At 37.7% G+C, this 22,721-nt stretch overlaps 1 protein-coding gene across 1 annotated transcript in view; it reads right to left on the bottom strand.

Annotated features, from left to right (window-relative positions):
- The window catches only part of LOC126202942 (X-linked retinitis pigmentosa GTPase regulator-like), a 414,771-nt gene that overhangs the window by 177,852 nt on the left and 214,198 nt on the right, over positions 1-22,721 (bottom strand). The window contains exons 7-8 of the mRNA XM_049937044.1: positions 14,769-14,912; positions 14,529-14,693 (exon numbers count right to left, since the gene is read on the bottom strand). Of these exons, the coding sequence (XP_049793001.1) occupies positions 14,529-14,693; positions 14,769-14,912 (309 nt within the window). The remainder of the gene's footprint in view (positions 1-14,528; positions 14,694-14,768; positions 14,913-22,721) is intronic.

Raw genomic sequence — 22,721 nt, 5'->3', positions numbered from 1 at the left:
CAACAAAACTGGATGCATGTCATCTTTTACCAGGGACTGCCATCAAATAAAAATCACCTATCATCAACACAGTCAATGGTAAATTAGAGGCAAAGAATACCACTTAGTGAAGCTAGGGAGTTAAGTAAAGAAGCCATTCGCTCCATGCATTCTGCACACTTTCACCACTGACACATTCTCAACACAATTCAAAGCCAACAGAAATTGAGAACCTTCACACGGAAACTACATTTGCTTCATCACCTGTCATTGTATCAAATAAACAGTAAAATAAGTCCACTGCTGACCTTTCTGATCATGAATTTTACATCTTGTGAGAACCACAATATGAATTGTAAGAACATATGCTATTATTCATCTGTCGATTAACAAATCAACTTCAATTTTGATTAAACACGCATAGCTCTGTGTATAAGTACAAAACAACATTCCCATTTTTATGGGAACATGCAACAGTTAACATAAATTTTAATGGACCTATGGCAACAAACAGATCGATGAATCTAAAAATTAGTTATCAGAGTAGTCACTTGAAACAACAGTAATGTTGCCTGCAAAATTCTTTCAGATGCCCTCTTCTGAAAGCTATCTTACAAATTTTCAACATTTAATCTAGTTTCCACAGATAAAATGTGTGATTAATTGTACACAACTCCAATCACTAATGGCCATTTCTGGTGGTACACAGTTGAGTTTGGTGCAGCTGTAATGGTGCTAGTGGTCTTCAGTATACTGTAATGTCTTCACTTTAGTGCACAGACATGGAGATGAAATGTTCTCTTTTCTAATAACTGTGCAGTATCTGTACTCCTTGCACTTGAATTACAAATTGTCTGCTCCCCTTGTGACTGACACATGGCACTATTTGTGATGACACTACCTTCCACTAAATAACTGTAACAAAAAAAAAAAAAAAAACAGTCACATCTTTGCACGTAAAATTTATGATAAAAGCATAGTAACTGCTTGTTCAAATTTAGTACAAAGAAGTTTAAACACCTTATTGCTGTCAAAAGTGTACTCAGCATCTGACACTAGAGTGGCAACATTTGTCCTAGCAAGTTACTCAGTTAACTACTCTCCAAGTTAAATGTATTTCTATCCTTTAGTTTATTCCCACCACCTACGGTGGTGTCTGGAAATATAGTTTTAAATTGTCTGTGGGAAATCTGACATTTTATCCTTGATGAGAATTGTGGTTTTGATTGGAATGGAATTTTCAAATGTATAGCTGCTATGGTTCACGAAAATCACAATTAAAGATCTGTAGTAAGAGGGGGTAGTTACTATTTTTAATTTCTTCTGCAATGGGCAACGTAAACCTCTTTGCACAGGAACACGTACACTTCTGACTTCTTTTTTGACACCTCAAGAGTTTCCTCAGAAAATCATGCCACACTGAATAACTGACTTAAAAAGTAAGTGTGATATACCACTTCTCTGGTATCTGTAAATGAGGCATGTGATAAACATTTGAAAGGCCATGCTATTCAATTAATTTGATAAACAATCTATAAATGTCTCCCAATTCAGATTTTTGTGGAGATGTAGGAAAAGGAATTTCATGTGGATTCCTTTTGTCATTTCCTGTCTCCTACGAGTTATTTCTACATCATTTTTGAAGATTTAGTTTTAAAGTGCATTTTCTGGCTCTTTGCGACATTCAGCTTTAGTCCATTTTGATGCAGTTGCAATTGGAGCTTCTCTAATGAGTTTTGCACATTACATATAATTTTTTTCTGGTACATCATTTTCAATTAAGAGTGAGGTGTCACACACAAATAAGACAAACTCAAATGGAAGCTTCTCGCCAGATCATTGAAGCATGGCAGGAACGGATAAGGACCAATACCACAGCTTTTTTCTGTAAACTCACTGATTCCAATTATAGCACTTTTCTCTTTCTGGAAGGCAAATTTATTATTAAAAAATAATAGTGTTCAATTTCCTTTCCAATGTTTTGTTTATCTGAGAGAACACTGTGAGGAGACGCGGGTCAATTGCTCCCTCTGCATACATTTTTAACATGTTTGGAAAACACCCTCACTCCATCGTGTCAGTCAACACACGAGAAAGTACTCTAGGAAAATTAAAGCTCTGCGTGCTGTAAAAGTACAATCTACCAAGTGGGAGAGATGCACCAGCTGCTCCCGAGAGCGGTGTTAGCAGACAAACTCTATTGCCAACAGCCACAAATTCAACAACTGCAAGTTCATTCACTGCACATTTCTGAAAAAAATAATGACACTCTAATGTAAGAGCAAATTTCACATGTAGCAGAATACGTAACTAATATGGAACATGATACATTTGTATATTTAATTTATCATAGTTAATACTTCAATTTTTATACCACTTCAATTTATTCAACTAAGCACATTTTACTGTAATTTTCCTTTTTATTATACTCATTATTCTATAAATGAAATAGTACACTACGTCAAATAATAACAGGGATACATAAAATATTATACGGTTGATATAAAATAATTCATTTAATTTACACACACAGACAGAAAATTCTAAAGAGTTGTATTTCCTGGAAAGATGATTATACTAATTGGTATACTAGTTCTTGTGGGTGAAGGTTGAAGTAATATGTAACTAAGACAAAACCTAACATAAGCCAAATATTATGTCTGGTAATTTCATCAAACAAGGTAAATGTTGATAAAATATTATTGTAATTGTGGTAGTCTAAATAGTCAAACAAAATTATGACATTGTAGTGCCTCGAGAAGTTCGGGGTAAATTCTAGAGACACTCGGTCTTCCACCGTCTCGAAAACTCGATGAGTGTGGGAGAGGGGAGATGTGTCTACAGTGCCACCAGTTTTTGTGTGTGCAGGATGGGTGTGTATCGGGAGAATACTGCAATCATGGTGGTTGAACGGCACAGACAAGTGTTTGCCGCTCGCGCCTTAGAAGCTGTATGTGATGTACAAGGAGCAAGCACGTGTTATTCTTTGACGGTGTAATGACTAATTGTTATGAACAAATGAAATATGTTTTGACTAGAGATTCTTAAATTTGGTGTTAAACTTGCTAGAAGCAAGAACTGGCTTTGAATTTCTGATGGTTATTAAACTCACCACATTGTAAATATACTTAATTGTATCTGACGGTTAACGACGCAATTGACTTGCAAGAATTTGTATACTTATGTGACACTTGTGGAAATATACCAGAACTGAACTGAAAAGTATTATCAGAGTACCTACTTATTTCAAGAGCAGAGAGAGAGAGAGAGAGAGAGAGAGAGAGAGAGAGAGAGAGTTTTTTTAATCCCTCTAACCAGCATCATTTGTTCGGAGAAGAAGTTGTGTAGATCGACGCAGCCGCATATCCAGAGAAGTGAATTGGCTGAACATTTCAAATAAGTCAATTGTAATCAGAGAAAAGGAAAGTGTGCAATCCAGTTTTGCACCGCTTCTCTTGTCGCCAAACCGTTAGAATGTCGTGACCATGACAGGACTCGAAAAAAAGAGGGATTTTAAAACGAAACCAAGATAAGAAGATATTGTGAGTTGCCATAGCAACCAATAGTAATTAGACAGAGAAATTGTTTTGCAGAGTTGCATTCTGCATAAATGGCAAAAAGGGTGAATGTTGATGAATACCAGACAAAAGAAGAAGGAAGGAAAATCTCAACAGTTTAGACGAGATCTATTCGACGACGAGGACCCAGTGTGGAGAGTAAGCAGCCCTCATACACATCACAGGGGTGTGGACGCAGTAACAGCAACTGACGCCAAGGGCGCCAACTGCTGCTCACCGATGCTGACTACAAATCTGTTGCCCAGTAGGCAGATTCAGCAGCTGTAAACACTCAAATTACTAATTTAAGTAAAAATCTAGAAGCTCAGAGTTTACAATTAATTCTAGATTAGATGCACAAAGTAAAGAATTTACTGCTCAAAATACTTCTTTAAGGAAGGAACTAATTGCCACTTTAAGTGAAAAACTAGAAGCATAGGGTGAGGTTTCAAATGCTAGGTTCAATGCCTTAAATGATAAAGTGGAGAGTTTGCAATTAGATTTAAAGAATGAATTAAGTAATTCCCTGACTAACCATGTAAACCAACTGTTCACTGACTTTAGTCAGACACAGAGTTATCAATTTCAGGACTGAGCTAAAAATCTAGAATTTGATATTGAAGATAAATGTAATAATGTAGAACCTGATTTAGTGAAAAATTAGGATCATTTCAAAGCATATACAATGTTACATTTGATGCTGTAAAACAAAGATTACACACTTTAAAGGAAAGTGTTGAAAAGCAGGACAAACTAATTCCTATAGTCCAATCACAAATTGTAGGCGTTAACACGTGAGTCGATACTGTGGAAAGAAATTTTAAAGAGAAACTAGCCACTTCAGATATTATAAATATCAGTAATCTGGAGCAACAGGTAGAAGAGATGATAGACAGAAAAGTTGCTGCGAGAGTAACCTCTGACAACGTATATCCAATCTTATCTTCCGAACTTAGTAATACCAAGAAGGATGTAGATGAACTGTGGAAGTAATTCAAACTTATGCAGGACAAAGTAGATAATAGAGTGACTTCTTCCAACTTAGTATTAACTAGTGAAGTGATGACAGATTTACAATGGGGAGCAAATTCAGGGTTATCTAGACAGTTCCGTAAGTTCCCTAAGATGGGGAAGTACATCATACCCATTTTCTGAAACAGTTTAACCAAGCTTTGCTGAAAAACTGGGAAGATTCAAACAAGATCAAATTTGCGGTAGGGTACCTTTCAGGAGAAGCTTTGGAGTGGGCACAGTGAACATCGAGAACTTTTTGTCTTGAGCAGACTTCCAGAAGAAGTTTAAGGAGAAGTATTGGTCAGCTAGTGCCCAGGAAAAATTAATACCTGATCTGTGGGACCCTAAGTATTATAACAGTATGTGGGGTATGATGAGAATGACTGGCATTTAACACATGTCAAGTACTTAGATAAGCCTATGGAGGAAGAAGGGTTAGTCCGAATTCTAATACGACGTTTACCCATTAACGCCAGAAAAGATATACTGTGTAGTGGGTGGAAAACTGTACAAGAGCTGTTGTCTCTTGTAGATGCACTTGATGCCTTAAACAAAGACCGCAACGAAAGTGTACATCACAGTGAAAATCAGAATTACAGAAGAGGTAGTAATAATAGTAATAGTAATTTTAAGAGACATGAGACCAACTTAGCTAGAGTACACCAGTGTAACCGGAATAAGGGTAATGAAAATTACCAAAAGAAACATCCGACTTCGAATATAGGCCCAGTGGTGTCGCAAGAATTTGTATCAAGCAGTAAGAAAATACAAAGTGGTAACGTAATACCCCGATTTGGTAACCAACCAGTGATTACCAATAATGAGGAAAATGTAGTGCAATCTGAATCCAGGGACGGGGCCCAGGTTGTAGAAATACATTAGGAGGCCTAGTCTATAATAAGTATGTTAATTTCACGCATAAAATACCAACCAAAGAATGGTTGTTACTAGAAGAACTGAGACCATTAATCCACAACCAATAATAATAGGAAAAGTAGAGGATTTTGAAGTTAACATAGTTATAGATTCCGGGAGTGAAGTGTCACTTATTTCTAGTGCTTTCTTTACCACATTACGAACTAAACACCAATTACTGCTATTACCAGTAACGTATATTACCAGTAACAGGGGTGTACATAGTCGGTATTACTGGAACGAAGAACAAAGTCGTAAAACAAGAGACCCAGGTGAAGTGCAACATTGGGAATATCCAATTTCGTCAGATGCTGCTAGTAGTAGAAAATATCAATAGGGATGTGTTGTTTGGCCTAGGCTGGCTGTCAGAATTTAATGTCATATTGAATTTTGAGGAGAATCTTCTTTATTTTGGTAAATGTGGCTACAAATATTGTGTACCATTTGCAATGGATAGCTATATTGGTAAACAAACAACTGAGAGTCAATGTTTACGATTAACAGTGACTGCACAATTGTCACCAGAGATTGAAACGGTAAGTCATGTGTCACATCAAGTAGACATACAGGACAAAGTAAATGAATTGCCAATATTAACCAGTGAACAAAAACCAGATTTATATAAAAGTCTAATGGAATATGAAGAAGTATTTTACAATCATCCCGGTAGTATTAGAGATTATATACATAAATTTAAAATCAAAGATAGTACTCAATTTTTCTGTAAGCCATATCCCATACCAGTAGGTCTAAAAGAAGCAGTTAAGGACGAAATTGACAAGTTGATTGACAATAACATAATAGAATGTAGCTCTAGCGTCATGAATAATCCCTTTGCCGTAGTAAAAAAGGCTAAAGGAGGTGTGCAATTAGTGCTGGACATGCGTACTTTGAGTATGCATATAGAGACGGAACGAGACACACCAATTAACATAATGAATTATTGTCCAAATTTGAGAAAGCAAAGTATTTTAGCACGATGGACCTGACTGATCGATATTGGCAAATTAAGTTACATCCCGAATCAAAGAAATATAAAGCATTTCTATTTGATGGGAAATCGTATCATTTTAATGTGTTACCATTTGGGCTAAGTATCTCGGTATCCTGTTTATACGAGCGCTTGACGAGGGAAGTTGTTAAAGGATTTGATAATATATGTAGATGATATACTCGTAATCTCATCTAACTGGGAAGAGCATAGCCTGACCTTGAGTAAAACCCTGAAAAGATTTAATGAAAAAGGTATTGTAGTAAAATTGTTCAAATCACACTTTGCAAGGCAAGAACTTAAGTTTTTGGGGCATATTGTATGAGTGCAGGGAATTAAACCCAATTCAGAACGCATAACAGCTATTAAGCAGTGTACACCACCTAAAAACATAAGACAATTGAAGGGATTCATTGGGATGGCTGGATACTATAGAGGATATACATGAAGTCAAGAGCTGAACGATCCAAGACTTTTACGTTTATTAAGGAAGGGAATACCATGGGTTTGGAACCAAGAGGCCAATGATGCGTTTGAAAATGTAAAAAGAGCACTGGTAGAATCATCTATATTACACCATCCGGTTATGGGTGAGCCACTTAAAATATCAACAGAGGCATCCGACTACGGTACAGCAACATAACTTTTGCAAGAAGAGTGGGGTCTAGAAAGTACAATCCCCAGATCTATAGCTTTTGCTAGCCAGAGTCTTAACAAACATGAATTAAACTGCACAGCCACAGAAAAAGAACTACTAGCAGTAGTATGGAGTAACCAAAAATTCCAAACACTAGTATGGGGGTCAGAGTATACGGATCATCAAGCTATATCTTTTTTAAGGAGTAGTCGGTTATTACATAGTAGATTAATGGGGTGGATGTTGTTCCTACAGGAATATGACATTAAAATACAGTATGTAAAAGGTTCTGAAAATATTGTACCTGACACTTTGTCTAGACTACCTGTACAAAGTAATCCCGATGAAACTGACATAAAATGTAGAGATCAACCAATACAGAAAGTTGAAGACACAAAATTCCTGGGTGCTTACATAGACAGTAAATGTAATTGGTCAGTTCACATTCTTCATCTATGTAAAAAACTTAGCTCGGCAACATTTGCATTATGGGTAATTTCTTCAGTGGCTGAAGTTGACACTATTAAGGTTGCCTACTTTGGCTACTTCCACTCATTGATGTCATATGCTATCATATTCTGGGGGAACCAACCACTTGCAAAACAAGTTTTCACCATCCAAAAAAAAGCAATCAGAATAATGTGTGGGGTCCATCAAAGACACTCTTGCAGGCACTTGTTTCGGAAGATAGGTATCCTAACAACTGCCTCACAGTATATTTTTTCCTTGCTGACCTTTGTGTGCAAAAATTATTCCATCTACCAAGACAACAGTAAATTCCATGGTTATAACACCAGAAACAAAAACAATCTACATTTAGAAAAGAAACGTCTCACTCTGGTACAAAAAGGAGTTTACTACTCCAGCATTAAGCTATTCAATGCTCTACCACTAGATATCAAATGTGTTCATACAGAACTGCCAAAATTTGAACAAGTTCTCAAAGATTACCTGACAGAGAAATCTTATTATGCTGTGGATGAATACCTGAAAGAAAATGTATACCAAACTGCCTATTGGCTTCTGTCTCGGGTTCTTCGGCCGACGTTCATCTAATGGTTTTTCTGACGTTTCGCCAGCACGAGTGGCTGGCATTGTCAAAGCTTCACCCTCCATTGCCACCGGCAATGGAGGGTGAAGCTTTGACAATGCCAGCCACTCGTGCTGGCGAAACGTCAGAAAAACCATTAGATGAACGTCGGCCGAAGAACCCGAGACAGAAGCCAATAGGCAGTTTGTCAACAAGTGGCCACGAAAGCCTTAACAATTTTGTAAAATGTATACCATCACTAAACTTATTGTGTCTAGAAGTAGTTCAATTGATTTTATTGTGCATTTGGGCATTAGCACACTTTTTGTAACAACAAATTGGCTGTACATGTATTTACTCTTGTAGGCCTAATATCTGATTTAACTTTGTGCTCTTATCTTTAACCTTTATTTGAAACTCCTTTTTCTGTCAAATGGTTGTTATGTTATCTGGCTGACATTGTATCTGTTACTGTATTTATAGTATGTCTTACTTAAACTATGTACAATTTGCCATTGAATTGCCCTTGTATTTATTGTAAGTTTAAATTGAAACCTGTACAATTTGACACGTTCCATATCCTTGTGATTGACTCACTAACTGGATCTACGAAACAAGAAATAAATAAATAAATAAATGTAGACATGAAAGAGTTGAAACGTACAGAAGGACCCGGTGCACTTTTTGCGATTAATTTTATGACAGTAGAATATCCACACAACAGGGTACAAGAAATGGCTCAAAGAACAACTGACAACATCCATCATGATCCCTACTTTACAGAAATATATGCTATGTGTAACAAGAATTCCTTACCTCTTAATCAAGTAGGGAGGTGGAAAATTTTAGGGCATCATTAATTTTTGAGAGACAGCATAACATCTCGACGGTGGCATTTATCTATCCCGAAGTTGACGGAGGACGAAATTGTGTGGTATGTCCATATGGGATATGGCCACTTCGGAATAAAAAAGTGTACAGCCCACATGAACAAGTTCTATTATTTTAAGAAATTAGGACATAAGGTAGCATCTTTAATCAGAACTTGTGAAAGCTGTCAGAAAGTAAAAGAGAGTAACACTCAAGTTAAATACAAAATGTATCCAATCATTCCTAAGGCATTACACGATCTTACAGCAGCAGATTTCTTTGGATCAATTCCAAAAGGGAAGGGAGGAGTATCGTACATTTTTGTCCTCATAGTGTATTGGTCGAAGTATGTTAAATTATATCCTATTAAGAAAGCAAATACACCAACCATGATTCACTGTCTGCAACAATACTTTCTTGAGGTAGGCAAACCAAAACTATTTCTTACAGACAATGGGCCACAATTTGTCAGTAATGAATTTAAAGAATTTTTAGCGTGGGAAGACGTTCATCAAGTACTAATATCCAACTATAATCTGTCTTCCAATGCATGTGAAAGGGTTATGAAAGAAATTGGAAAATTATGCCACACCTATGGCCCTGAAAAACATACATCATGGGCATCGAAAGTTAAAGACTTTGAGCTTATTTCAATTGAGTTATCACATTTATCAACTAGATTAACATCTTTGGAAGTAATAGGCAAACCCTTTGTGGGAGAACCCCTTATTAAATAAGGCCGTAACAACCTATTGTTGATGACAAACTTAATGAAAACGATAGTTTCTAAGAACCTGGTTGAAGGGGCACAACAATGAGTAAGTAGACATAATGAGAAAGCTATCGAACCTCAATACAAGGCCGATGACCTGTTTCTAGTAAAACATCTCCAGAGCTCTGCCCTGGAGAAGGAGACACATAAATTTTTCCAAAAATATGAAGGACCTTACCGAGTACAAACGGTGATACATCCCAAAGCCTTAGCTTTAGTAGATCCTCTAACAGGATCAGAAAAAGGAAAATACAATGTTAAAGATATAAATTTGTAAATCTCCCAGGGACGTTAACGTTCTGTGTTATTGGGCGGAGTGACGACCGTCGGATCCTTAGTCGTTTTCGGTGTTTCTTCTGTGCTATTTTTTCCTGCACCAAATTCCATTCAAATCTTAAACTATTCTGTAATCTATTCTTGAATTCTTAAACCATCCTATAATTTCAGTACGTAGAAAACCGGATATGACGGTAAAGTAGAAAACTTAAGAGAATCACAGACGAACAGTGATCTCTTGATATGAAATGAAACGAATAAAATATTATTTGAGTGAAAGGTATAATATGATGATACTATTTAAACCGAGTGATGTCTAGACAACATAAACTGAGCAGAGTATTTTATGTGTGTATAAAATATAGTGTACAGCGATTAACTGAACAACTATTTGACTGTAGTGTATAATTTTCTATTTTTATAGAACATTTTATACCTTTTATGAGATGTGATGTAAAGGGGAGGGTTCGTGTTGGTTTTGGAAGGGTGGGTATTATAGACTAAAGCATGATGTACACTAACAAGTAAATCTCAGCTAACACAGAGCACACACCACACCTTTCAAACGACCCTCGCAGACAAGTGTGACTGATTCTTCACCATTTGGCATTCCATAGGTGTTGCTAAGATTTTTCTTTGGGGACCTCAAGGGTGAAGGTGAGAATGTCCGTTCTATAGGAGACGATTTAACACCATACCTCCAGCTTCTCACTCAAGTACCGGCGAAGTAGGGATCCTGGGGAAGGGGGGGTGGGAAGGGTTTCCTGTCTTTAGGGCTATCTTCTTTCTCTTCTACAATCTCAGTAACCATTTCTACTTTTTCCTTCCTTACTTCTCATCCGAGTACCGCTCTATCTTTCCCTCTTTACATATTCATATACTTCTATTGCTGAAGTCCTTCGTATTTTCCATGGTTTCCAATAACCTTCAACTTATTTCATATAAGTAGGCTGAAGAATCACGATACACAGACACACTTACACATACACACAACGAAAGACAAAGACACAAACAATGGAAGTACAGATAAAAATTATGTAAGAACTGTCAAGTGTTGTAGGGGGAAAGAATGTGCACATAGAGGAATATGCACACATGGCTGTTTATTGTGACAGTTTTACATCGCCTAGTTACTTGAGAAAACTATCAAGTAGATATTTATTAATATGTACATATAGGAAATATATGTATGAGAACAATGACGATTCTATATCACATATAAGCATAAGGATATAAAAATGATGATAATTCCACATGAGGGATACATATGAAGAAAGTGTGAGTACTTAAGGAGAGCACAAGCCAAGGAGGAACTAATGAGCATAAGCCAAGGACGAACTAATGAACATAAACCAGGGAGGAACTAATTGTGATGATTATTCAGGAATGTCAGTCGAACATATGTTCTGATGATTTGCAGGATAGTGGGACATGTATAGCATAAGTAAATGTATGATATATTGAATATTACATGTGTGGCATATATTGGAAGCTTAGGAGTGGAAGCAAAATGGAGGTCTCTAGGGGATTAAATGAAGTATTAAGAAGTGAGTGTTAAGTGCGAAACAGATTTAGTTTCCAGACAATATTTATTTATATTGTACATACAGATGTATACTAGGGTAATGAACCATGATGCCTACTCAGGAAGGATAAGGAGGGCGCACCCAGCATGTATTGGATATAAAAGGGCAGGTAGGCAGACCTAAGAAAGGCTGACCTATACTGTGCACACAGAGGCACCAAGAAGGGGATTGACCTGTAGCATAGGAAAATAGGAATTAAAAAGGGGTGCACCTGCCAAAAACAGAAGGAGAAAGGGTACTCATAGGATTAACCCATATGTAAGGTATAGGTACTGTTCCTAGAGGAGAAAGGACAGTATCGTGACAAAAGTCACAAAATTTTGTTGAGATTATTCTGGTAAGTTTGGATCCTCTATTCCACTAGCAATGTTATGTTTTATGTTTATGAGTGTTGGAAAGAACACTTTCATTTTCCCAGAGTTCCTTCAGACTACAAGCTACGGTAGATTATGAAACTAATACGTACTAAAGAAAAAACAGTATAGAGAAGTAGAGTAAAGAATGACATAATTAAGGGTCTTATGACACGTGGAGTTTGTGATTAGAAATCAAGAATGTAGACCACACGATTCCTAGATATAAAAGTACTAACTCCAATAGTAGTATTATCAAAACGAAGAAAGAAGAGCTAGATATTAAGTACATGATTACTAGAGGAAATATAATGTATACTAATTAAAATGTGAATTAGTGTTATAGGAGATATTAATGTACATAGTGAATATCTATAAAATATCGTGTGTTCGAGCTAAGGGGAGGGATATGTAGTGCCTCGAGAATTTCGGGGTAAATTCTAGAGACACTTGGTCTTCCTTCATCTCAAACACTCAATATTTTAAGCATGAGTGGGAGAGTGGAGATGTGCCTATCGCGCCACCGGTTTTTGTGTGTGCAGGATGGATGTGTATCAGGAGAACTCTGCAATGGTGGCGATCGATCGGCGCAGACAAGTGTTTGCTGCTCGCACCATAGAAGCTGTATGTGGCATACAAGGAGCAAGCACGTGTTATTCTTTGACAGTGTAATGATTGTAACTGTTATGAACAAATGAAATATGTTTTGACTAGAGACTCTTAATCTGGGTGTTAGACTTGCTAGAAGCATGAACTGTCTTTGAATTTCTGGTGGTTTTTCAGCTCACCACATTGTAAATATACTTAATTCTATCTGACGGTTAAAGACACAACTGATTTGCAAGAATTTGTAAACTTATGTGAGACTTGTGGAAATGGAAATATACCAGAACTGAACTGAAAGTATTATATGAGAGCACATAGTTATTTCAAGAGGAGAAAGAGAAAGAGAGCAAGAGAGAGAGAGAGAGAGAGAGAGAGAGAGAGAGAGAGTGTTTTTTTTAATCCCTCTAACCATCATTATTTCTTCGGAGAAGAAGTTGTGGAGATCAACGCAGCCACATATCCAGAGAAGATGATTGGCTGAACGTTTCAAGTAAGTCAATTGTAATAAGAGAAAAGGAAAGTGCACAATCCAGCTTTGCACCACTTCTCTTGTCGCCAAACCATTAGAACATCAATCTTGTACAGTAATTATTTTGGTTATATAACTGTACTACATAATAAGTCTTAACAAAGAAGGAAACAGTGTTCTTATTGTTTTTATAACATAAGGTAAGTGGTCATAGTTGTGACTGCATGACACAGTTGTCTCGGGTCTGGGTAGTCTTTGCACATGGTTTGCTCAGTCAGATTCTTAATGAAAAGTATATTCTTAATGAAAAATTATGTAATTTCAAAGTGAGAAGTGAAGAAACTACAAGTAAATTATGAACATCAAAATATTTTGGTTATGAGAAATGCACAGCATATTCCAAGAGAAATCACATCAATACTTCCTGTAGAAAATGCAAATGATGTGCTAAATTTATCAACAATCATTGTCACTTCTGATTTATCAAGATAAATATTTTAATATTAGCGAAATGTTCTTCTGCTCAAATTTTTTTCTCTTTTGCAAGGATCTCTATAAAACAGAGGAGAGATTGCAATTTTTGGACTTAAACTTTCGAGAATTTTATGCATTAACTGTGAGCAGGAATTTTTCAATACATATAAAAAAATAAAATGGCAAAGGCGCTCTAATGTGGCAACACTAGATCACCATGTCTAGTAGAAGAGTGCATAGGACTACAACAACACTGATTTTTCCTCTCACTGTCTATAGACTGTAATGATACAATCTTGGAACTAATTCATACTTTGCTACTGTTATAATTTTTTAATTTTTTTGTCCAGAACTATAGTCACTTATTTTAACAATAACAATGGACATCATCCTTGCGTCTTTGTAATTTGTATACGTCGCTGTACTTTATCACACTGGCGAATCATTCAGCTCGAATTTGAATGGATAGATTATCTTTCACCAATAAATATAGAATAAGTATGAAAATGAATCCACATTCTGTGTAATTCAATGTTTATCTTCCTTCTACTTTTTCTTATAAGATTAGCTTAATCACACAGTAGAAACACTGTGCATGCATTTCAGGAAACTGACTGAGTTATGCATTTGGAACTACTCAAACAACTGAATGATACTATACTGTCGTATGCAATCTCGATATTAAGACATTGGTATTATTCTCACATTTTAAGAATCCCAGTCATTTACGTCTAAATTCTTATTATCCTAATTTATTTGCACAAATATTTCTTACCTTCAATTTAGCGTCTGGAACGTTTTATTCAGTTTTAACCTGTTACTCAACAGAGAAATTTAAGTGATAGGATAACACTTCATAAGACAATGTAGCTGACACAAAGCCAGCAATGGAGTTCTATCAAAACAAGATGTGTAATACGTACCAACAAACAAATAAAATGTCTTTCATACAACAGTTAAAAGAAAATTGCTAAACAAAATAAATAAATAAACACTCACTTGTGACGAAAGCTGAATGGCTCTCCCCACATGAAGCATCCACTACAGTGGCATCCGATGCACAACTCAGCAGCAGCCTTGATGGCTTCTGACACTGGACAATACGTGACCCCATACCAACCTGTCCACGCTCGTTACTGCCAAAAACGAGTACTCCTCCCTCCTCTGTGGACACAAAGCACTTTGAAGGTGGACAACACATCCAGCCACTGCCATTACACTGCAGTTGCTACAACATACCTGTCAGGGCAACAGTGTGACTTCCGCCACATGTGACCGATACCACTTTCGCTCCTGCATCTACTCTGGCAAGCGCTGAGGTGCCTGAAGGGATGCCGAGTTTACCATTCTCTGTCTCGCCGCATGTAAAAAGTGAGCCATCCTCTGTAAATTATTCTGAATGTCAGTGGTATTATTTGCAACTTTCTTCAGTGGTTTTACATAAATTCAATGAAATTCACAATACACTAAATTCCTGGGGCTGTTTCATTTCATTCCTCAAAGTAAGATATTTCCGAAGAGATAGAACATAAATTTTCATTGTCACATCTGCAGGTATGTTACTGCCCTACAGTATTTAAATTTAGTGGTAACATTTATAAAGTAATAGCTATAATTTGAAAATACAAAAATTCCTTCAGTTAGAATAGTTCATTTTCATTTATTTTCCAGTTGCTGTATCCTGCTATTAGTGCACGTGAGTTTGAGTGTGCCGAACCTAGTGTTCCCTGTGCACGTGTACTTAAATCGACCACTAATTGTATCAGCACGGACCGGCCACTAAAGGCCGATTGTAGGAAGCGTGCACACAGCACAGTCTCTGCCGTGCCCTACCAGCAACTTGTGCCTATATCTGAGCAGGGCTGACTCAGTTTCACTGCGTTCTTTTAGTTTGTACCGCTCCCAATTGTGAAGTGACCGAGTAATACATGAGACCATTCAAGTAACATAAGCACGGCTTTCTTCATAAACCTCTAAACGATAATGGAAATAAGCCTCTTGTGACTCCACATGTAACAAGACAATAGAATCATACAAAGGTGCAACATAAGCAATACACAGAACAACTGATGTGTACGAACTAAAAGAATACAGTGAGAGTGAGTTAGTGCTGCTGCGCACGTATACAAATGTGAGTTGCTGGTAGACAGCGTGGCGGAGACTGTACCGTGTGCATGCTTCCTACAGGCAGCCTCTAGTGACTGGCCCAAACTGGTACAGTTGGTGCTTGATTTAAGTAGACATGTGCTGAGACATACTCTGAGCACTCACACTCACACGCCCTTTAACAGGGTACAGCATGAATCAGCTCAGATTTTACAACCCAGGGACAGGTAAATCCCATTTCAACAAGAGGAGAAGTGCCCTTGTGACGAGCAGTGGCAAAAGGAAACTGTACCATTCACTGTTGAGTTCTACATTCAATCGATAGTGAGGCCATTACAGTTTGAGCGGCGGCTCAGAATGGACGAGGCTGGGGTATAGAGTTAGTCTTAGCACTCCTCAGAGAATAACCTAAGCCATTATCTGGATTGATTTAGGGAAAGCACAGCAGCCTCAAACCAGGACTGCTGGTCAGTTATTTGAGTGTTACTCATTCTGGTCTCTTAACCAATAAGTTGTTAGTATAAATGATACAGGCAGTTTATCTGTGCATGCTCTGCAACACGATGACTATATCTTGGCTGCATCCTTAAACAAAAATGAATTGCACCCTTTCCTCCAAACTGATACTTTGGAACTTCAAAGGAGACATGGCCCACAGTCTGTCCAGTGCACTTACATCCCTATTGATGTCTTCTGTTGGATATTGAAATTTAGCATCTCCCTCCCCTTCCCTATTTGGTCACCTCTTTCACGTTCAGGGGGTATCCTTCACCTAATGAACTGTGTCAACTTTCGAGTATTGGTCAAGAGTTGAATAAAAACTGGAACTCTGAAGTTGCCTGTTTGAAATTTTCCAGGTCTGGTGTCTTAATTTACAGCCAAGCAAATTTTGCAAGCAGTGAAAGACATGCTTCTTTGTGTTTCTGGAATAGAAGAACCAGTTTGCAAAATAATTGAACTCTCTCTATTATTTAATTAGTTATTTGCATGTTCCACATATCACACTTGCGAAAACTTGCTGTGATATGCAACATGGCAGTAAGTTTACAAATTTTCTGTGAAAATATGGCTATCTGCTGGTCTTTTACAACACTGGATCTTTATTTCAATCTTAATCTACAATAAATTTTAATAAATGTGCCTGAAGAACACACAGAAATCATCTATTCAGAAAATCAGGTATGCAACAGGAGTTGTCAAGGAGAAAGATTTCACTTTGTTTTCTGAACTGTTGGCAAATAACATTAGTCTTCATGATAGGTTGTAGCTTCATGCCATTCTGCTCACTACAGTGGAGATTTGTTGTTGTTGTTGTTGTTGTTGTTGTTGTGGTCTTCAGTCCTGAGACTGGTTTGATGCAGCTCTCCATGCTACTCTATCCTGTGCAAGCTTCTTCATCTCCCAGTACCTACTGCAACCTACATCCTTCCGAATCTGCTTAGTGTATTGATCTCTTGGTCTCCCTCTACGAGGAGATTTGACACAAAAAAATGTTTAATCCCTAACACAGTGCGCCCCCATGTTGACTCAAAAGTCCACAGAGAGTGACAAATGCTACTGTCAGTACTTCATCCATCACCTCGAATATGGAGACCAATGCTGCCAAGAGCTCGGATACATATTGCCAGACATATGTCACTAAGGACCACAGAGGAGGCAGCTATCCAGATGAGATTTCCACAAGTGATTACACTGCCACATACTGTGAGAATTGGCCATCAGACAAGTGAGAGTGATGCCGGAGTGCATGCCCTCTGTCACAGGTGACTATCAGTGCATGGAGGTCATACAGCAAACAACTTTTTAAAATCAATTGCCTAATATCTCTGCTACGGAAGACAACAATGTGCTACCATCACGAAGATGACATCAATTTTCTTGAAACTGAAAATTCAAAACCGTTGGCACACGCTCTTTGTACATCAGTTGAAATGTAACCACTTCAGACAACATATAACGTAATATATAGTCACAATATCAGTATAGAACTCCATACATGCACGTTTTCCCAATAGCTTATCTTCTAAGATTTTTGGAATTAATATATAATTTTGAGTACACAATACACATTTTTCGTTACCTGTTTTGAGCATTCCAGTTCATTCTCTAATGTATGAGAAAAGTACACAAGCTGGAGGCTAATTTTTTTTTGTAAACTATAATTTACTAGATGTGACTTTTATATACAGACCAAACTAACAAAAGATTCCATTTACTGTTAAACCCAGTATCAACAAAATGCTTTATATCTGAAAAATGGATATAAATGCAATAAATTAAAAATTTAGCAATGTTATTACTGTTCAGTCAAGAAACAATGAATTGGTAAATGTCCTACAATATAACAAACAATATAAAATTGGTAAAATAGCACAATTAATTGTATTGAATCTGAACAACAATATTCATAATAAGCTTATTTTTGGATTTTCATAAACTTGTAGGCAGTGTGTGCCAATGGGTTCTTGTTGTTGTTGTTTTTGTTGTTGTCAAAAAACACACACTGTCTATCTTTGACCATCCAGAACATTATGCCCATCGACCTACAATCCTATAATTGATATAAACCCGGCCAGGCAATAGCAGCATCACCTAGCCAGGAATGACTTCCAGTCAGACACACACACAGGGCATGTAGTATCAGTGAGAATGTCATCCATGTGTAAAATGTGGGAGGCACGCGATCTATCTGAGTTTGACTGAGGGCAGATTGTGACGGCCCAAAGACTCAGCATGAGCATTTTGGAAATTGCATTACTTCTTGGGTGTTCCAAGGAATGCTGCAGTGAGTGTCTTCAACATGTGGCGAAACCAACGTGAAACCATGTCAAGATGTCGTGTGGTTGGGAGGCCACCCCTCATTATGGAAAACAGACATCTTAGGCCTCACAACTGGTAAAATAGGATAGGCAGCAAACTGTGGTGGAACTAACATCAGACTTTAATGCTGGGCAGAGTACAAGTGTGTCTGAACACAATGTGCAATGAACATTCATAACGATGGGCCTTCACAGCAGACAGCCCGTGCAAGTGCCAATGTGAACACCACGACATCGGCAACTATGACTAAAATGGGTACGTGACCACTGGCACTGGACAATGGCACAGTGGCAGGGCATTGCACTGTCTGATGAGTGCCAATACCTTCTTCATCATGCCGATGCGAGGGCATGAATCCATCATCTTTCTGGAGAACAGCACCTTGACACCTGTAGTGAAGTATGGAGACAAATTGGCTGTGACTCCATTATGCTCTGGGAAACATTCACATAGGCATTAATGTGTCCAATGGAGCTCATGGAAGGCTCCATAACAGTCAAGGAGTATTGTACACTGGTTGCAGAACACATACACCCCCTCCTCATGATGATTATGTTTCTTGACAGCAGAGATATTTTTCAACAAGATAATGTGCCATGTCACAAGGCCAGAAGTGTGATGGAGTGGTACGAAGAACACAGTGGAGAGTTCCAATTGATGTGCTGCCCCAAACTTGCAGATTTGAACCTGATGTACACATCTGAGATGTGATTCAACATGGCATCAGAGCTTATCACCCCCCTCCCTAGAATTTATGGAAATAAGGTGGCTTGTGTGTGCAGATGTGGTGCCAACTCCCTCCAGCGACCTACCAAGGCCTCATTGCTTCCATGCCACAAGGTGTTAGCGCTTTTATCTGTGCCAAAGGTGGGCATACCAGCTATTAGGTAGGTGCTCATAATGTTCTGGCTGATCAGTGTATGAAAGTATTTTACACATTTTGGCTATTGCCATTACCAACTTAGAACTTACGAAGCAAGATTCAGCGTCAGTATTAAAAGCCCGTGTCTAATTCCTTTTAGGCACTCATTTTTGATACTGTCATTGAACCTCGTTTTGCAAGTGCTAACCAGTATAACAAATGAAGACATATATTAAGTGATCCAAACAGTTTTATTCTCAATGATTGTAGACTCATACAGGAAATTTATTTCCTTTATTAACAACTTCATCTTGTGTCTGAAAAAAATAACAGACAGAAGCAGATAGTGTCAGTTTATTTGGAAATAAGAACCCAAGTCTTGTTAACACTGGATCAAAGACGAGTATAAATTGTGAAAGTAATTTTTTTTCTTTCCTTGCAATATAGACTTCTACAGACGCATGTGGCAATGTGATTTGGTTATTTTCCCACGTAAATCACCAGCTGAACTAATTTTCATAAAAATACTACAACTCTGTAATATCCATATGGTATAGCTATGATAGTTGAGCTACTTTGAAAGACTGGGCCTGTTCGAGACTGTCATTGTGTCTCACAAGAGTATCATACATGTGATGGGTCATTGATTTTGTCATCTTTCGCTGTGCTGTGCTATATACTTAGATGGAACACATGCTGCCCTAGTACAATGTGCACCGCAAGCATTTTGAGATTCCAAGTTTTACAATCCTTTTGAATATTCTACAGAGCATCAGTTGATGAGCAGCAGCTTTAGTGCATCTGGCAAAAGTGACAGACTAGAAGTATGCCTGTACCGCATTCTAGTGACATTACTTTCTTTATTTTCTGATCTTCATCCAAACTCTTGTAATGTCACAACAATTCTTATTCCTTTATAAAGAAACAATTATAATCGCTGTGCTGTAATCAAGATATAATATGCAACCATGATAAAATTATGAATAATTTATCACAGTCATATCACACTGCAGTCATAACAGGCTACATATGCTTTGAATGGTATACACTGTATTTGTGCTACTTGGCTGAACATATCAATATACAAATCCTCATTATACTGCGATTATACATCACCATAAATGTACTACAGTTATTATTATTATTATTATTATTATTATTATTATTATTATTGTTATTTTCTGACGAAACATGATTCTATGATGCAATACTAGTGTTCACTGGAATAATAAAAAGAAGAAAATGACAAGACTTGAAGCCAGTAAAGGTGGGGTTCTAGTGTGCTGCTTTAACTAGCTGCACTATGACACTGACAGCTAATGTTCATGTACAGTGCTCCACAACTTTGAACCTTCTCAGAAATGCACTGTACCAGGGCAGCAGTCATTACATTTAAGTATGTACTAGAAAAATGCAAAAGATTAGCAAAATTGGTGATCTATCAACTGCATGATTCCCTTGTGAGATCCAGATCCAAAGTGCTCCATACCTCACTGACAAGGGAACCTCCCCATCGCACCCCCCTCGGATTTAGTTATAAGTTGGCACAGTGGATAGGCCTTGAAAAACTGAACACAGATCAATCGAGACAACAGGAAGAAGTTGTGTGGAACTATGAAAAAATATACAAACTGAGTAGTCCATGTGCAAGATATGCAACATCAAGGATAATGCGCTCAGGAGCGCCGTGGTCCTGTGGTTGGCGTGAGCAGCTGTGGAACGAGAGGTCCTTGGTTCAAGTCTTCCCTCGAGTGAAAATTTTAATTTTTTATTTTCAGTTTATGTGACAAACTCTTATGTTTTCATCACTTTTTTGGGAGTGATTATCACATCCACAAGAAAACCTAAATCGGGCAAGGTAGAAGAATCTTTTTACCCATTCGCCAAGAGTACAAGTTAGGTGGGTTGACAACATATTCCTGTCATGTGACGCACATGCTGTCACCAGTGTCGTATAGAATATATCAGACGTGTTTTCCTGTAGAGGAATTGGTTGACCTATGACCATGCGATCAAATGTTTTTGGTTCCCATTGGAGAGGTATGTCCTTTCGTCTCCTAATCACACGGTTTTGCGGTGCGGTCGCAAAACACAGACACTAAACTTATTACAGTGAACAGAGACATCAATGAACGAACGGACAGATGATAACTTTGCGAAAATGAAAGAAGTAAATTTTTCACTCGAGGGAAGATTTGAACCAAGGACCTCTCGTTGCACAGCTGGTCACGCTAACCACGGGACCACGGCGCTCCTATGGTTACACTATCCTTGATATTGCTTATCTTCCTCATGGACTTCTCAGTTTGTATGTTTTGCTTATTTTTTAATAGTTCCACACAACTTCTTCCTGTTTTCTCTATTGATCTGTGTTCAGTTTTTCGAGGCCTATCCACTGTGCCAACTTATAACTAAATCTGAGGGGGGTGCGATGGGGAGGTTCCCTTGTGAGAATCTCGCAATGGTGTTTTGCACTAATACGTCTTATACATGATGTGATTCTCTGTGAGGCATCCTGCAAACTGAACCCTAATCTAGGACTTTTAGATGGGCTATGCAGGTTAAATGTGATGGTGCTGGTCTTTTACGATATTAACTGAATTGCAGTTGGGAGACTACAGTGAGAGTTCTGTGACTGAAGCTGTGTGGGCAACTAGGATCTATGACATTGTGGCTTGACAGAATTTTCAGTCATACTGCTCTCTTTGCGGAAAAATCCTACATTTTGTTACTAATTGAGGAGAGCTTCGGTAGATGTTACAATAGTGATAACCAGAAATTAGCTCCGCATTTTCAGTGGTTCCAACTAAATACAATTCTGACGTATAGAATCCAAGTAACTCCTGGAAGCCAGAACTAAATCCAGGGTGTATACATGGACAAGGAAAAAAAATTCCCGGATTTACCGGTTGAAAATACATACATTTTCTCCCGGGTGAAAATACAGTTTTTCCGTGTTAAATGACAGTATACTTTTCCTCGGCAGTGTGAAACTTATCAATCCTTTGAATGTTTATGGTTTTATACACCGACATAGAATTTCCTTAGAAAACGAAACTCAGGGGAAAAAAAAGCATTTTGGAAAGATCTTTGATGTGCAGCAACATGTACACTGCATATTTTCATGTTACAAACGTATAAATTCTAATACCACCAAACACCACATGTTACTTTCCGAAGCATTGAAATCGAGATTGCGACGCGCTTTTGTAAGCCAGTCATAGCTCATGTAACGTGATCGCGCCAGCTGATGACAGCATAGGAGACGTGTGTAGCCAGCCAATAGCAAGATCACTCGTAAGTAGCGCGAACACACAAATAAGAAAAGTTAATGGTTTGAATTAATACACATAGTGCTGCTACAAGAAACAAAAACCTTTCACATATAAGATTGGTCTCTAAGA

This window comes from Schistocerca nitens, chromosome 9, assembly GCF_023898315.1.
Source record: "Schistocerca nitens isolate TAMUIC-IGC-003100 chromosome 9, iqSchNite1.1, whole genome shotgun sequence".
In the NCBI taxonomy this organism is placed as follows: domain Eukaryota; kingdom Metazoa; phylum Arthropoda; class Insecta; order Orthoptera; family Acrididae; genus Schistocerca; species Schistocerca nitens.
This window is presented reverse-complemented; position numbering and strand designations above follow the sequence as displayed.